This window comes from Phalangium opilio, unplaced genomic scaffold (genome assembly GCF_054372755.1).
Source record: "Phalangium opilio isolate 3A_F unplaced genomic scaffold, DU_Popi_V2 ptg000390l_1, whole genome shotgun sequence".
NCBI classification, from domain to species: Eukaryota; Metazoa; Arthropoda; class Arachnida; order Opiliones; family Phalangiidae; genus Phalangium; species Phalangium opilio.
In genome coordinates this window covers 824,519-842,803 of record NW_028324234.1, presented here as the reverse complement: position 1 = coordinate 842,803, position 18,285 = coordinate 824,519, and the positions used below count along the sequence as shown (strand labels likewise).

Below are 18,285 nucleotides of genomic sequence, written 5' to 3'. Positions count from 1 at the left end.
TAGCAGTCATCCGAAGCTAAGTAATAAGTGACGAAAAACAAAAACTTAATTTTGTGAATTAAAAAAAAATTGATTCAGTTTTCATTTTAAAAAACCGATTAAAACCGAAGAATTAAAAAACCGGTGCTCCGGAGTTGAAAAAACCGGTTTTTGACATCCTTGGGAAGCGATTAGACACGGCGGGGTTGGCTTTGAACTTAGATATCGGGAACACCTTCGATTGACCAGTGTGTTGGTGGATTTAATGTTTTGGCAAACAAAATTGTGAAATTTCTTTTATTTATGATTGTGTTGATTTTCTATTATTTAGGGAAAGAGAAAAAATGTATGCTAAACTAGAAATGGCACCTTATAGTGTCGTGGTCACTGTATTTCGCGTGTATTGAATTGGGTAGTGAATTCTCAAGTTTATGAGGCACTTCGTAACTTCATTGTGTATGAGAGACACTGTACAGCCTTAGATGGTAGTTGGGTGCTGAACAACCTTAGCACATTGGAAACCACACGGAGTAATGCAAAACGATTTTTGCACCTGGTTTTATTTAAAGAAATCTATCCCGTTTACCAGTCCCTTTAGAGATCCAGAGTTCATGGTAAAACCACTACTAGGCGAATATTTTTATCGGTCTTTTAAATTGTAATTATGTTATTATTGAAATGTAGATAAGGAATCGTTTCCACTCGCATCCAGCTGCTTCTAACGATACTGGCCATGCAGTGGAGTCAGGACGTTCGTTATCAGTCGAAACTAAGCAACCATTCGAATCGCGCAACCATGTGTCGTCCTACTAACCTCTACAACGGATCTACATGTCTGATAGAGATGAAAATTTGAAGAGAACCAGAGCTGGCTGGGCTGTGACCAGAGAGAAGAGAGAAGGTGGACGAGGCTTAACGGTGCGCGCGGCGGGCGGCGATTGAAAATGAAAAGAAACGGTGCTTGGAGTTGGGTCGACTTGTAGAAAGCGTGCGTCTCTCTCCACTCTCCTCTCTCTCAGCTTTGGTTTCTCGACCCAGTGAGCACAAATAGAAAGGAGAGTTGGAGAGACCAAAATCTCCGTCAGCCCCCACTCCCCTTTTATAGAACGTTACCAATGCTGGGGCTCTGTAAGAGCGTGCCGCACATGCGCAATCGGCGCAACGGAGGGGGAAAAATCAGATAAGTTTGTTTACGTTTCGGCCAGTATTACGGCCGAGGCTTAGGTGATACTCCTGCGTGCTTACAGTGCCTCGGTAATTATCAAATTTGTTTCTGGTTTTTAATCTACTGTCCCTTTCCAGTGTTTTATTTTTTCAAGTTCTCAATATTCACAGAAATACATGGTTATAATAAAATGTTGTGGTTACCGCGGCCTACAAGTAGTTAAAAACAAGTTGGGAAACTAAAAAAACAATCTTCGAGTCGAGACGCAATTAAGAGGTTTTTCTTATATAATTAAATAAATATAATTGATATTAATGATTTTAATCGTCAATAATTAAGCTTAATTCTAGTTAAATCTTTAACAATTTGCGGAATATAAGGCGATTGATTCACAGTAAATGATAAGAAAACTCGCAATTGCGTGAACCTTTGGTGGAAGCCCTGCCTGCCTTTGGGAGGAGGCTAGACGTTTCTCGTAATCCTACCCGATCACCGCGTAAATATTAACCCCAACGATGATAATGGAGTAGAAGCTAACATTGCTTTCTGCGAACAAGTTTGCTCCGAGTTGCCAACTGCGAACGCGGTGACAGACAGACACACAGATACGTCCAGTGTATTACCTCTCCGTGACGACATCGTCACTCGGAGAGGTAAAAATGCGTCAACTAATCGTAGACAAAGCTACAGTTACCACGCTGATCTCTGTTCTGAGCCTCTAACCGTATTTTCGTGTTTACCCTTTTTGAATTTCCTTCTCAACGGATGACGTGAAGTCTTACTCCTCGGCTGTGCGCCGAGATAGGTGCGCGTGAGAGTCATGTTTCCGGGCGTTATACTTACCTTCAATATTTGACTCTCCTCCTTGTTTGTGCTCATTGCTCGCCCCTACTACGCATGGTCTACGTCAGGGATTCTCGCTATAGCAACCTGTTGGATGCGCTGGTGGTTTTCCGACGGAGGCACTACCTGAACAGTGGGACGGCCATGGAACTAACGGTTCGTCCAAGAAGGAATCTTTCGCGAGGCCGATACACGTACCGGGGACTCGGCTAGATAGGAAATAAATAAAAAAAAAATATACTCGTGTGTTTTTTAAAACCCAGTATCCGAACCAAGAGACGACCTAAAACATACGAGGACCATTCTAAGCTTCTTCGACTGTATTTGAATACGTGAGTGATAGCCTATGGATACGACCGCTTTTTAGCCTCTCCCCAATCAACGACGATTCAAATTTAACCAAAGGATTCCATTGGATAATTCTTCAGAATAGAAAAATCAAGTAATTTTAATTTTAGACTTAATCTTTTTCTTGTTGACACTTGCAAATTGTTTTCATAGTATAATTATTTTCAAAGTATAATTATTTTCGAGGTTTTAATTTAATTTTTATTACGATATCAGTGGATATTAGGTGATTTTTTCAACACTTCTTTACTAAAAAATTTCAAAAGGTTTCAAAGTTTTTTGTGTTAATTTTCGTACCTTTAGTTTTAAAATAACAAATTTGAAATTAACATAAATGCATAATAAATATAAGATGTTAAACGCACAATTTAACGCCCAACTTAAAATATTTGCAGTAGTTTAAATTTAAAACTCGATTTGCTAAGCCTCATGCACTAGTACATTTTGAAGAAAAGTCTCAGAAGTTTCCTCGCATTTGTTTAATATTAACTTTAATAAAAATTAGAGGATTTAACCCTTTCGAAAGGTTTTGCGTCTAAATATTAAGGGCTAAGGGTAGCACTTCTGCTTTAGAAGGGACTTGTTGAAACCTTACACACCTGTTGTCGAATCTGCAATGACGTAAAGCGGATAGATGGAAGAATTCCCCTCTCTATGTTGGAAAGCATTCGTACTTCTGTTTCTCGTACAAAGGAAATATTATTATCATGGAAGCCTACGAAATCGTAGCTTTTAAAAACAGTGTTCACTTAATTTTATCCGAGGGGTTAGTCACTTGAATAATCAGGTGTACAAAACCGCAGATATCGATGACTTGATTTCTAGAATTCTTAGAAAATCAACAATAATTACAATCATTCTTGTGGGTAATCAGAAATCTCCGATAATCACTGGAAATCACGTAAATACTTGAGAAAATCTGAATTAATCACTTGATTTACTAGTAATCTTTTGTAATCATCTCGGTAATCACACATTTCGTGAAATAATCACGCATAATCAATCGAGGAATTCGAAAATCCAAAATAAAAATGATAATCAGTTGAAATAGAAATAATCACTGCGTTCATCGTAATTCACGAAGAATCCAGTGGTAATCAAGGCATTTACGAAAAAATTACCGGAATGCATTGGAGTTCAAACAGAAATCACAAGTAATCTGCGGCAATAACGGGAAATCAGTGTAAAGTTTATGGAAATAACCGAAAATAATCGTAATCACAGAAATCAAGGAATTCGTTCAGTAATCATTGGAATTCACATAAAAATTCAGAAATCAGGTTTCCAAAATTTTGGTGAATTGACTAGCCCGTCGATTTTATCAGAAGGGGATAATAGATGATGGATGACACAATTAGGTTTTTTGTGCTATTTATGCCTGAAACCCGGACATAAATAGCAACGCCCAATACCTTAGTTATGTAACATGATTCTTGCCATGCGGGGGAGCCCTTTTAGTTTGCTCTCCCGCTCATAAAACTTCAAATGGGTACCTATCCCACCTTGCGTTGAATTCTATAACTGTTTAGTATTTACTAAATCCAAGTAGCAATCAAGTAGGCACAAACCTTGATTGTCTTGACGTGGCTGGGACAAAAACACACAAGCGTATGCGCCTTGGCAAATAGTTAAGCAGCGCTAATAGAGTAATGATGAGGGGAACTCTTTACATGGCGTGTGTGCATGATTCGGTTGAGTAACCTTGTGCACTCTAAATGTTAATAAGATGATGTTGGGAAGAATCATGTTACAATTACCCGGCTCGCTTTGTGGTGGCACACTTCTCTCAAAGAGAAGTATTATATACTTCCGGTTTTATTTAAATATTAATATTACTCGATGAAATGGGGTGGTATATTTCAAAAGTTTTTTGTATTTTAAACCCTAAGTACATTTATATTATAGTAGAAGTATTGGAGAAAGGGGCATTTTGCTATACAGTGAGGTCGAGATCAGACCCCCAATACTGCCAACGGACGACGTCACTATACTATATTATATAGGGTGTGAATAAATGTTTGTGATTCATTTTTTATTGTATGCTAATGACAACGAGTGACAAGTTACAAAAAGAATATTGGAGAATATGCCTGAATGCAATAAAATGTTGTAAAGCACAGTCCTACGTTTAGTTTTAAAACTTAGGGCACAAATTAGAACTTCCAGGGCCCCAGAGGTCCTATAATTCCTATAAAATCCTAAATTTTTAAAACTGTCCTATAAAAACCTATAACTTTGGCTAAAATCGCCAAAAATCATATAATTTTGAAATTTAGGCGAATTTTTAGTAGAACCAGAGTTATGAGCCTCTAAGGTTTAGTGTAATGTTATTCCTATGGAGGGTATGTTTTTAAGCATTTTGCATAATTACTCGGCCCCTGTTTGCTATAGCCCTACATATTTAGTATGGTTAGATGGTGGGTGCAAATAAGGCTATAATATACTCAAAGGAAAACCCCGTATCATGGTAGAACAAGAGTTATGAGCCTCCAAAGTTGGGTGTAATGCTATTCCTGTGGAGGGTATGTTTTTGAACATTTTGCCTAATTAATGCCCCTGTTTGCACTTTGCAGTACAGGTTCTTTAAAAAAAGAAAAATTAGTATTTTAGTATATTAGTCCTATATAATCCTATAATTCTGGAAAAACCGTCCTATAAAATCCTACATTTTCATTAAAAAATATAATTCCTATAAATATTTTCGAAATTCGGGCCTGAATTTGTTTGGTAAAAACGTCAACGTAAATATTCGATGTGTCTACCAATGTGGTGAAGGCACTCTTCAGGACGACTGTCCATGTCTTGAGATACATTTGCAAGCACTAAACTCATGATGCAGGAAGTACGAGTAATTGTCTCCAATGGTTTCCAAGCGAGGGGCTAGTCATTCGCTAAAACTTTTGAACACCTGATTTCGGATTTCTGAATTTTTAAGTGAATTTCGTTGATTACTGAACGAATTCCTTGATTTCCGTGATTACGATTATTTTAAATGATTTCCATAATCTTTACACTGATTCCCCGTTATTGCCGCAGATTACTTGTGATTTCTGTTTCAATTCCAATGAATTCCGGTTATTTCTTATTGAATTCCGTGATTACCACTGAATTCTTCGTGAATTACGATGAATGCAGTGATTATTTCTATTTCAACTGATTACGATTTTTATTTTGGGATTTTCGAATTCATCGATTGATTATGCGTGATTATTTCACGAAATGCGTGATTGCCGAGGTGATTACAAAAGTTTACTAGTATATCATGTGATTATTTCAGATTTTTTCGAGGTTTCACGTGATTTCCAGTGATTATCGGAGATTTCTCTGATTACCTTTGATTACCCACAAAAATGATTGTGATTACTGATGATTTTGTAAGAATTCATCCGTTGACAGTATTGAGGGTTGTCCACAAAGAAAGCTTTTAGCAGTGAGCACAAATAGAAAGGAGATTCAAACACGAAAATACAGTTAGAGGCTCACACCTCGGCTGTAATACTGGCCGAAACGTAAACAAACTTCTCTGATTTGTTTTCCCTCTTCGTTGCTCCGATTGGGCATGTGCGGCACTCTCTTAGAGGGCCCAAGCACTGGTAACGTTTTTGAAAGGTAGGGGGCTGACGGAGAATTTGGTCTCTCCGACTTTCCTTCTTATTTGTGCTCACTGGTGTTGGTCTGATCTTTCCCACACTGTATAATCACCATGCCAACGAGAGACAAGGGGCTGGCAAAAGGAGCGCGAGACCCGGGCCTAGTTGGGGCCAACATCGTATTGTCATGACGACCTTTAGATTATTCACTCTGGCGCTCCCTCTATCCATAGATCATGCGTCGCATGCATAAAGACAGAAGCCCATTAAATTAGCCTAGGAAGTAAACAATTACGTACGTCTGCTGGGGTAAAACTCCCTTTAACTCCATGGATAGGGGTTTAGGTATTTTCCCCTTTCCTAACCCTATAGAGCTATTTCAATTCGGGGGGAAAGGAGAGCTTTTGAGGCGGGGTTTCGCTAGTCCCGCCTAGGCGCCATATTGTGCGGGAAATTTAGCATAGAGTTCTTCAGGGGCCCGCACGGAGGGAGGGTGAAAACCGACTCCGTTTATTGGCAGGCCCAACTGTGACGTTTCCCCCCTTCAACTGATATAGCTCTATTAGAAATCTCGAGCTCCTCTCTAGGAAATCTTTATTCACGTGGGCGGGGCGTGACTTCTTCGGTCCATGAACGCTGCATCTCTTAAGGGACCGGAAAACGGGGGAGATTCCTCTCTATAGCACCTTGTTTTATACATACATATAATAAAGAATCACAAAAGACCGAATGGCCTTGACTGTTCCCAAATTCACAGCCCCCATCCCTTCCCCCGATGCTATTAAGCTAAGGAGAACTCGGTTTTTACAGTGGGAGGCGGGCGTTTTCCGGTCCCTTTAGAGTTCAAGTTCAGCCAATAGCTGTTTTTCTCCCAATTGGGTAAATTTTGGCGTACGAGTCGCGCCTAAACCGGAGGTCTGAGAAAAGTTATCGCGAGGTGGTGAATGTGTCGCCCTCCTTCAGTATTGCTACACAAGATAGGGGAGTCCCAAACCCCGCTGTTGGTTACTTCCTTGGCTAATTTAATGGACTTCTGATAAATATTAAACAATTTTCCGTTCCTGGTTATATTATCGGTCTCAGTCAGAACTGTGGAATTGAAATCATCAAAAAGCTACGCAAATAATATTGTTCAAAATCAACAAGTGCTAAGCGATTTCATATGAGCATAAGCTCATAAGTGATATGTTCCATCCATAAGTTTGTCACTGGTTAAAAAATACTGGAGCTTGTCACAAAGTGATTGAAATAGGTCATAGATTCAAGGTAAAGCGACATACGCCTGGTGGTCAGGCGCTGATGTCAAAGGCTTATTAATGCAAACTAAATAGGACCTAGATGGAAGTCCTGCAAAATTAACCACCGAGTGTAGGACTTCAATTGACTCGCTTCCGTCGTTCTCGAACTATTTATCTGAGGCTTTAAGTCTCTCAGGAAGCATTAGGATCGGAAGTGTCATACTTATGGAAGGAACATATCACTCATAAACTTATGATGACAGTAAAAATTTTGGAAATAAATTACTGAAAACATCGTGGGGCTTAGAGATGTGAATTTTCCGTTATTTTAAAAAATTGTAATTTAGAGGGAAAAATTACCGATTAAAATTACTGGTAAGTTACCGATTAATATTACTAGTAAGTTACCCATTAAATTTGCTGGTAAATTGCCGATTAAAATTGCTGGTAAGTTACCGATTAAAATTACTGATAAGTTACCGATTAAAATTACTGGTAAGTTACCGATTAAAATTACTGGTAAGTTACCGATTAAAATTACTGGTAGGTTACCGATTAAAATTACTGGTAAGTTACCGATTAAAATTACTGGTAAATTACCGATTAAAATTACTGGTAAATTACCGATTAAAATTACTGGTAATTTACCGATTTAAATTATTGGTAAGTTACCGATTAAAATTACTGGTAAGTTACCGATTAAAATTACTGGTAAGTTACCGATTAAAATTACTGGTAAGTTACCGATTAAAATTACTGGTAAGTTACCGATTAAAATTACTGGTAAGTTACCGATGAAAATTACTGGTAATTTCAAATTTATAAGCGTAGGTCGCTTTACCTCGAATCTAGCACCTACTTCAATCACAAGCTAAATTATTCCCCATTAACTAGATTTTAGAACAAAACAAAATTCACGCGGGTCTAAGCTACGGCCCCACCAATAAACTTAGGTGTGCCGCTATAGAAAATATGCAGAATCCATTACACTGCGCTATTAATTACTGCAATTGTCTGTCCACTTAAATTCTTCAAGAGATATACCTAAATAGAGTTACGTCTCTTTTGTTAAATTTCGATATCAAAAATACGAAGGTATTAGAACGATGCTTGTGCCAATTCACTTAAGGTGTGATAGAAAATATTGAAACGTTTCTATTCTGAAGCAGACAATAGGGCGATTCTCTAACTACTTAAGCGAGCTATCCCAAGTGATAACAATCGTCTAAAGGGTTGGTGTCAACCTCGTGCCGTCTATGAGAGCGCGATACATAAATAGGTGATTAGTCTTAGGTGTCATCAAACCTTGAACAAAAAGCAGCGGATGTCTCGCTAATGAAAAACCAAGTGAGCAAATTAAAGTTTTACCGACTTTACTTCTCCGAATGGAAAACGTCACCGCGTTTGCAGTTGCCAAATTGGAGCAAATGTGTTCGCAGAAAGCAATTTTTGGCTTCTACTCCATTATCATCGCTAGGGTTAAGAAGTACGCGGCGATTGGCTAGAGTTACGAGAAACGTCTAGCCTCCTCCCAATAGCAGCTAGGGCTTCCACCAAAGTTTCACGCAATTGCTTTTCTTATCATTTATTACTGTGAATCAATAGCTTTATATCCCTAAATTTGCAAAAATTCTTAAAGAGGCATACGCTTGAATTAAAACGTCAACAATAGCTATGTTTAAAATTATTTTAGGCATGAAGTTTCTTAAAACGATTTAACTAGAATTAATGTAAATTACTGCCAATTAAAATAATTAATATCAATCATATTTATTCAATTAATTAAGAAAAACCTCCTAATTGCGAAGATCGAATCGGGGAGGTTTATTTTGGTTTCCCAACTTTAAGTTTAAATTAAATTATTAAAAATTAAAAAATTAATTTTAAAGATATTTGTTGCTTCAACTTCAAAAGGACTATTTAATAATATTTATTATTTTTTATGGAACATTTTTAGATTTTTTTTTATTAAACCGTTGCTTTTGAATAGAGATGGCCGATACCAGGCATAGCCCGATACCGATCGATACCGGTGAAAACATGATTACATGAACCGATATCGATCGATACCGATATTTACTCACTATGATCCAAAACCCGATACTTCAACCGATACCGATATTTTTAGTATTCAGTGCCATTTACATATGTATTAAATATACTAGGAAATAATTATACAGTAATTTCATGAATTATACTACCTAGTACAATGTTTAGACTGAGCTGTGCTAATTAGCTGACAACTAATTGAATTATAATTAGCAATTAAGTAAATATTTATGAACTAATTAATTAGCCAACTTGGAATTAGACATAGAAACTAATTAAATTCAATTAGAAATTAGGCATTTATTTATCAAACTAATTAATTAGAATTACTAATTTCTAATTAATTACTTGTCTAATTAAGGTAAAAAAGAAACCATAAGTAAACATAAAAGTTTAAAAGTGCCCATAATGCATTGGTAATGCAAAGTTTAATGTTTTGATGCCATTGAAAAACGGGTACGGAAGCCGTGAATTATTCTCGAAAAATGAGACAAGCCTTCCGTCATGTTAAAATTTGTTTCATTTCTTCATTTTCTTGCCACAGTTCCTGTAATGGACTCCTGACGCCTCAGAAGTAAATCAATGGGCACTGCTATTAATTCGAGAAGGAAAAACAGTCGAAATTTCGAAATGGGGCAGTTACGATTTACGATATACGAAATTTTCTACTAGTACTAGTATTCTCTCATGTTTTGAGGAGCTGAAAAATTTAGAGTAGCACTAAGGTTTCCTCATCGATATAATAAGGCCTTTTTCATATTCAAATAGATGAATCAAAAGTAAATTCCCCGATTTTTAGTTTTTCCTACAAATTGGCGTAAAAAATTAATTGAAAATCCAATTGGATAATTAGTTAATCCTAAATCTAATTAAATTTTAATTAGATAATTACCTTTCCGATGCATACTAATTATTTAGAATTACTTCTCAATTAGCACTAAGGTAATTAAAATTAAAATTCAATTACCATTTTCAATTAGTAAATGATGCTAATTAATTAGAAATTCAAATAGCTAACTAATTAACAAGCACAGCTCACTACTTTATAGGTACTTCTAAAATAATATAACAGCTTATTGACATACATATAAATGTATTATCACCATCAATACATTACTGAAAGACCTAAAAATGTCATGTAGCGCCATATAATGCATTTTAAACGAGTATCTGTTTAGTATCATAATAAAACAACCGATCCGATACTATCGGGAAACGATATCGGTACCGATACCATACACGCAACTGCTAAAGAAAAAAACCCAATAAAACCCGGTGGGCTGGGTTTTTATTTAATGAAGCCCAGTTTTTTATTAACCCTGATATGACAATCTAAAATATAAATTAAGGCAATTCGACATCCGCAACTTGTTATTATTGACTGATTTGTTGGTTGATAAGTGTCAGTGAAAGCCAAACTTCATTTCGCAATTCGATTCAATGTTTAACCCTACTACCACAATCCCATTTTATCGTTACCCTTACTAAAATAAACCTCTCCCTTTCAACAACTAACGAACGAGAGATATAACTTTACCACAATCCTCTAGCTCACTTTGAACTCTCCCTTCAAACATAACGAATACACGATCCAACCAGTCAGAGAAGAGCTCTTTTGGGGTCAAAGGTACTATATGGGGGTGATCCAAACTTAAATTCTTGGTACCAGAGCTGGCATCGGCTTCTATATCGAGCCTAATCTCTTCGTTCTTCCTGTGCTACGATCGACAAGAGGGTCGACATTATTCTAGGTGTTTCCAGAAGTCCATTAAATTAGCCTAGGAAGTAACGAAAAGCGGGGTTTGGAACTCCCATCTCTTGTGTAGCAATACTGAAGAAGGGCGACACATTCGCCACCTCGCGATAACTTTTCTCAGACCTCCGGTTTAGGCGCGAGTTCGTACGCCAAAATTTGCCCTCTTGGGAGAGAAAACGCTATTGGCTGAACATGAACTCTGGATCTTTAAAGGGACCGGAAAACGCCCGCCTCGCACTGAAAAAAACCGAATTCTCTCTAGCATAGCATCGGGGGAAGGGATGGGGGGGGGGAGGTGTGAAGTTGGGAACAGTCAAGGCCATTCGGTCTTTTGAGATTCTTTATTTTGTTATATAAAGCAAACGTGCTATAGAGAGGAATGTACCCCGTTTTCCGGTCCCTTTAGAGATGCAGCGTTCATGGGCTGAAGAAGTCACGCCCCGCTCACGTGACGAAGGATTTCCAAGAGAAGAGATCGAGATTTCTAATAGGCTTGGGAAAGGAGGGGGACTAGACCCCATCCATGGAGTTAAAAGGAGTTCTACCCCAGCAGAGACGTACAGCTATTGTAATGTTTACTCCCTTGGATAATTTAATGGACTTCTGATGTTTCTAATATTACATGGCTCGAACAAACTCTAATGATACTTTTTGTTATTATTTATGAACTTTTGGTACTACATATACAGGTCAGGTCAAACAAATATCCCATAAAAATGATTTGTATGCAAATATGAAGTTCCATATTTGAAGAGTAAAAGTCATTGCTTGAGGCTTTTCAATTCAAAGTGTCATGTTACCATGGCTATGTATAAATACTACGTGTTATGGATTACCAACTAGGCAAAAAAGCTGGCCGCCAAATTCGCTTTACAGTCACGGATTGAGTCGTAAGTAGATAGGTCTCTTGCGAAAAAGGAACTATATAGCTTTCCGGAGAATCCAGAGTGGTGAGTTTGAAATAACCCTCTCATTCGCAAGACAGGAAGTAATATGTTTTTCTTTGCTGAACGGGAGCCAAAGCCTTGTGGAAGGTAAAAGATGGTAGTCCATAATTGCTATCATTTATGCAAATCCATGATGTTACATTATATAGCATTTCTGGAAGTGGGGGTTTTATTTTATTGTTTGATTGATTAGGGGTTGTTTTTTTATCTGATGTTCTTTTAATTTCTATTTTGTGTATGTTTATAGTCATTCCTATATAGGTGGTGATAAGAGAGAGGTCCGTTTTTTAGCCACATCGTAGTATACGATGAGGCTCTTAGTTTGATCTGCCCTGTTGTCATTCTCGTAGCATGGAAGAAGAAGGGTGTAATGGAATGGTGAGGGGAATAGGCAGACGGCTACGCGAAATGTAGGGTCACGTGGGAAAACTCTCCTCTCCTCTCGGCACTAGCTGTAACTCGATTACTGCTCTGCGCAATATTGGCGCGCAAGCCACCTCCTCGCGCGTACAGAGAGAGGGATACACTGTTTAGATCCGCTCTCTACCGCCTCTGCGCAGAAGCTTTCAACGTTGGTGATAAACTCGGGAAGGAGGGGATGAAAAGGGGGAAGTTACGATTTTTCAACGCGCTCTCTTTAACACTATAGGACCCTTCCATACACCCTTCTTCTTCCATGCTCGTAGTAGTGGCAGTATCGTTCGTAATTTTTGAACGTCGAGAGAAAATATTTTTCATTTTAGTTAACGTTACAGTTCACAGGTGGAATTTTAAACTTAATACAGGGAAGAAATTATTTTTTTAACTTTTCTTCCTCCACGGAGAATCGAACCACGGATCTTTCACTTGCCAGCCCAGTACTATACAGTCTCGCCTAAGATCGCTTGTTAAGACACGGCCTCGAATAAAGCGCTATACTCGGAGAGAGAGGTTTGTGTCACAGGCACGGTCCCCTTCTCTCTCTCTCTATCTCTTCAACTAGGAGTCATGATCTTATCCGAGGCCAGGAGATATAACTTCGCGGTTGGAGAGGCAAAAACATATTAAATAAATTTTTACCGACCGGGCAGAAGTTTTTATTACTGTTTAGGTAGGGCATCGAGGGGCTATTCACTCGTACGATGTGGCTACTATTACGAGCCCTTGGGTCGTCTTGTTTTCTCTAGTTTTATTATTTATTCTTTCGATAGCTTTGTTAGTCTTGAGTCCTAATTCTTCTTGAGTAATATTCTCTCACGGTATCCGCTCACGGAATTCTCGAGTAATGATGGTAAACTAATGAAATTGAAATGACTTTCTTTTCAGCTTCTTTCAACGCCTTCTTGTTGGTGATAGAAAAGGAAGGCATTTTTCTGTCACTCTTGTTTGAATCACCGCTCCTACAGTGTATTGCCTGAAGGCGGCGGATTGACGTTGTGCCATCAAATATTAGTACTTGGCTTTGTTGTGTTATTATTGTCCACGCAACAAGATCGTATCTGACGCCGAGATGATCTCCAACAATGTAATGTCCTTCATGAAAAAGGTGAGTCCTTTTTTCAAGAACTATTTACTTTTCTTTACACAATTGGATTGGCGAAGACCTGCATTCTCTAAATAAAGACTTGAGTTGTGAAAAGAAGGAGGTAGAATGGACAAAAGGCTGGTTTTAACTGACCACAGTCCGAAGAGACGATCATTCACGAAATGTGAAAGAATTGCGAAAGGAAGTACATTAGCGCTATGAGTATGAGTTTAAACAGTGAGCACAAATAGAAAGGGAGTCAGAGAGAGCAAATTATCCGTCCAAAAAACGTTACCCGTGCTGGGGCTCACTTCAAGAGTGCCGCACATGCGCAATCGACGCAACGGAGAGGGAAAAAATCAGAGAAGTTTGCTTAGGTTTCGGCCGAGGTGTGAGCCTCTAACCAAGGATTATTTAAATAGACATTTTAAATAATCCTTGGTCTAACCGTATTTTCATGTTCACCCTTTTTGAATTTCCTTCTCAACGGATGACGTGGCGTCTTTCAGCCATGGTGGCCTGCTGTTATAGTTACATTCCCCCTTCTATCATTGACTCTCCTTTCTATTTGTGCTCACTGGTTTTACCTTGAAAAGGAGAAGATGAATAACCTTAAACATTTTTCCTTTTCGCGCCCATTTTCCTTTCACCATACGAATCTTTGTTTGCACAGTATTACGCGTGTGTTTACCTAATTAATGAAAAGAAGGCAAAATTAAATTACCGAGAGCGGAATCTTTACTAATTAATCATAGATTTTATCTAAAATAACATTTACCAAATACAAAATTAAAACAGAAAGGTTAAATGTAATTACCGACCAATTGAAGTTGAAGGCCTGATAAAATTGCTTTAGTGGCTTAACATTCGGTTTCATTTTTTTAACCTCTCCGAGTGAAGATGACGTCAGGGAGAGGTATTACACTGGACGTAGATGTCTGTGTATGTGTCTGTCAGTCTGTCACACCGTTCGCAGTTGGCAAAGCGGAGCAAACGTATGAGCAATATCCTAACCGCGTTCGTAGTTCACAGAAAGCAATTTTTGGCTTCTACTTCATCATCAATTAAAGAGGCATACGCTCGAATTCAAACGTCAACAATAGCAATGTTCAAAATGATTTCAGAAATAACGTTTCTTAAAACGATATAACTAGAATTAACGTACATTAGTTACGATTAAAATAATTAATATCTATTATATTTATTTAATTATTTAAGAAAACCTCTTATTTGCGGCTCTACTCGGAGAGATTTATTTGGTTTCCCAACTTGTTTTTATGGAAACTGCTTTTAGCAATTTCCAAGCCTTAAGCGCGGGCCGCAAACCTTTTAATGACAGATTAAGTTCATGGACAGCTATTTAAAACCCGGCGGACCACGTGTTGGCCATACCTGATCTACGCCGTTGTTTTTCTCTCAAAACTAGTCTGTTTATTTTCGTAATGCCTTAATTAGAAGCGACGGCAATAGTTGGTTTAATAAAGTAAAACGAGTGGTCTTGGCCATCTTTGTTGGAATGGTGTTTCGTCTCTAAGTCACATGACCGAGATGTATTGCAGCTGGGTAACATTTCCGTTTCCAAAGAGTGTTTAAAGGGCCAGTCGATTTGATTGTTTCTAAGCCTTGGACGTCGAGTTTTTGGAATGCGCCACATCTAGCAGCGAGAAATCTGATCTTTTATAAATTATTTATAATACTAAATTGAGCTCTTATTGCCATTCATTATCTTATTTAAATTTTAAATTGAATGTGAATAAACTTAGCTAGCCAAGGCTTAACGGTTTCGCACCGTCGCACCCTTTCTCCATGGTCGCACTATCGCGAAAAGCGGAGTCACAATCTGCTAACCGAAAATAACCCACTCGCTCACGCTTCTTACTCGAGCAGTCCACGTGATCCATTAGGCTATGCTTTAAGAAAATAGTCGACTTTCATTCGCTCTTGGGAGATGACGTAGAAATTGACGTCGAGGGCAACATTTTTAAGATAGTAAAACCATTTATTATAAATCTCTTTAAAGGGAGGGTGAAGTGGAAAATCAAGTGATTTTTTTACCGATTCTTCCACTAGTTATAAGACCATTCTGCATAGTGAAACATTCAGGAAATACAGTCTCCAAATGATTTTATAATTAAAATTAACTTAAGATTCCATGGATAATTTTAAATAAGGACCTCTGACCAATCGTGAAACGCCCCGCCTTCCTGTTAACAAAATTTCCGTCGCATGCTGTACATCTCTCGCCACAAATGGCAGTTCACATCGCGAGAAAAAATCTCGCTATAAATTTCATTCGACACGGAGTCTGCGTGCCACGAGAATTTTGTCAACAAAAAGAAGGCAGGGCGTTACGCGATTGGTCAGAGGGGCTTATTTCAAATTACTCTTAAAATCTGAACCTAATTTTAATAAATCATTCGGAGACTGTATTTCCTGATTTTTCACTATGAAGACTGTTTTTATAATTTGTAGAAGAATCGATTAAAAAATCGCTTGATTTTCCACTTCACCCTCCCTTTAATCTTTCTACACCTATTGATTGTCAATTTCAGTATTTGTAATTGCTCATTACACCTAATTTAATATCTGTTGTTGCAATCTAATTTATTCCTAATTGCACATCCAGCTTGCAACTGAAAGCAAAAATGGCTTGTTCCGATCTTTTCTTGCACGCTACCAGCATTGATAGTAGATCCTGGCACTAGTGAAAAAATTTGAGGATTTTATGCCGCTTTCCACGCGCTAAAACTAGAGAGAAAAAAATTGGTCGAGTTCCAAAAACATTTCCTACCCCCTTCCCCTCAACCTAAAGCTGCGAAACACGGACGCGGGTGCTTGAATCTAGTTCGGTCGTCTACCACCGCGAGCGTCTCACGTTTTGGAGGGGAAATTCTGAAACCACCACCAGAGGGCCAACCGTTGGTGTGTTATCAAGAATATTCACTTTCGCCGAGTGAAGAATTTGGTTAGCTCAGTACTTCTAGTCTCATCTCACTTCTGACGCTACCATTGATCGGCATTTGCGAAACATATTTAATAAGCCTTGGGATTGCGCAAGCTACCTGTTGTACTTTTCATTTTTGTTACTATTTTGGTTCAATAACTTTGAAACTATCGATTTTATCATGGGATTCAAGGCAGCGTTGTAATACCAAAGACAATTCGAAATAGAACTAGGACACCGCTCTCTCTCTCTCTCCATAAAATCTAAGACCATCAACAACCTCCGGGACTCGCAACGCAAGCTTTCTACTTTTCATGGTTTTCTGTTACGCGCGATCCTAGCGACCCTTGCGGTATATTGTGGAAACTTTTACGGTGTACCGAATTTCCGGTTTACAATTTCCTCTCTTTGCTATTTAAAAATGGCGGATCACGACGAAGAAGATGAGAATGAAAATGTTAACGTGTACATATTTTTTTAACTACCATATTGCAGATATCAAGCTAATTTAGCGATATATTATTTTGCTATTTTATCATAATTGTACATTAAACCGTTGCGGCCTCGGCCTCCGAATTTAGAAGAAGACGATCTTATTTCTTTTTTAAGTGATATCCGGAACCGGAAGTTCTGTACACCCTATAAGTTTCTATCCGTTGCCGCTTGGTGGCACCCTTGTCGCGAAAACAGCCGTAACTCCTAGAGGCGGAAATTTCAATACGAGGATCTTATTGCGTAGCGAGTCCCGGGGGTTGTTAATGGTCTTAGATAAAATGAACTCTTCTTTTCAAAAGTATATAGATATCAAAACAAAAAGTAAACTTCATTAACAATTCCCTAGCTGCCTTTGGTTAACTGTAGACGACATGTAAACTGAAATAAGCAAGCTACCCCCCTTTAAATAAACTCCCTACAGGAATTAACCAATCAGGGAAGAGCTTCTTGACGGAAATAGGTTTATAGAAAGTAGTAGTAACATGATCCAAAATTCCGCCGGTAGGAGTTTTATATTACTCGCATTTAACCCGTTTTTGTTGTAAAATTTCTAATCATAACAAATGTTTGAACTACGCAATATAAACCAAATTTCTCATATCGATTAAACTTCATTTCAAATTGCGATACGTACAGTATAATAATTTCTAGTTTCTGGCCCTTTGTGGGTTTGAAAAAGTGACGCGGATTGTGTATAAATGCGGTTTTTTAAGGGCTGCGAAGCAAAACTCGTTTTTGTATAATAATAAATATTATTTAATAGTACTTTTGAAGTTGAAACAACAAATATCTTTACAGTGAAATTATTCTAGCATTCAAATTCATCAAAATTGTAGATCTTAGTGATGGGTTTTATTAAGTTGGTTTTTCATGGTGGGTAAAACCCAATAAAACCCGCGGGTTTTATTTTTATGGGCTGAATTTTTTTTAAATACGCAACACCTTCAAAGTGTAGAGGGCGTCTGCTCATCCTGTCATCTTTAGGACCAAGTGCTGTTAATCACTGAATAATTTTGACTTCAATTTGTTTTAACAAGGAGTGTGTTTTTAAAGGGAATGCGAATTTACAATTTCATATCATACTTTACGACGAAAGTGGTATTATGTTACACTTTCAAGTCTCTATTTTCAAAATATGAAGTTTTTAATATAATGGAACCAAAGTTTCTATTTTTAAAATCCATTGAAAAATCACGAAAACTCAGTTTCGATCTTATATCTATATAAATCAAAGTCCTGACTGACTGACTGATAATCAACGCCCAGCCCAAACCGCTTGCCCTAGAAGGCTGAAAATTTGCAGGAACGTTACTCATAAGTAGTAGGCACGTACTAAGAAAGATTTTTCCAATCCGACGCCATCTTAAAAAATGGCGACCAGAAAAGTAAAAACTCTTCTCTATGGAACAGAGTCCGCGCGTTTCAAA

The 18,285-nt window shown here is 37.9% G+C and overlaps 1 protein-coding gene and 1 long non-coding RNA gene across 9 annotated transcripts in view; one reads left to right on the top strand and one right to left on the bottom strand.

Moving 5' to 3' along the window:
• Positions 1-684: 684 nt before the first annotated feature.
• Positions 685-18,285, top strand: part of Fife (regulating synaptic membrane exocytosis protein fife) — a 109,528-nt gene continuing 91,927 nt past the window's right edge. For all 3 annotated transcript variants that reach the window (XM_089861494.1, XM_089861495.1, XM_089861493.1), the window contains exons 1-2: positions 685-2,429; positions 13,221-13,440. In XM_089861494.1, coding sequence (XP_089717620.1) covers positions 13,405-13,440 — 36 coding nt within the window. In that variant the 5' untranslated portion in view covers positions 685-2,429; positions 13,221-13,404. The remainder of the gene's footprint in view (positions 2,430-13,220; positions 13,441-18,285) is intronic.
• Positions 11,535-15,433, bottom strand: LOC149594157 (uncharacterized). 6 transcript variants are annotated; one of them, XR_016379442.1, is made up of 5 exons: positions 14,643-15,433; positions 14,237-14,569; positions 13,715-14,110; positions 13,573-13,635; positions 11,535-13,507 (listed from the first exon to the last, which is right to left on the bottom strand). It is a non-coding gene; the product is annotated as an uncharacterized LOC149594157 (long non-coding RNA). The 6 variants fall into 6 exon arrangements; XR_016379443.1 differs by having other exon boundaries at positions 11,535-13,498; XR_016379441.1 differs by having other exon boundaries at positions 13,573-14,110; positions 14,643-14,745; positions 14,812-15,433.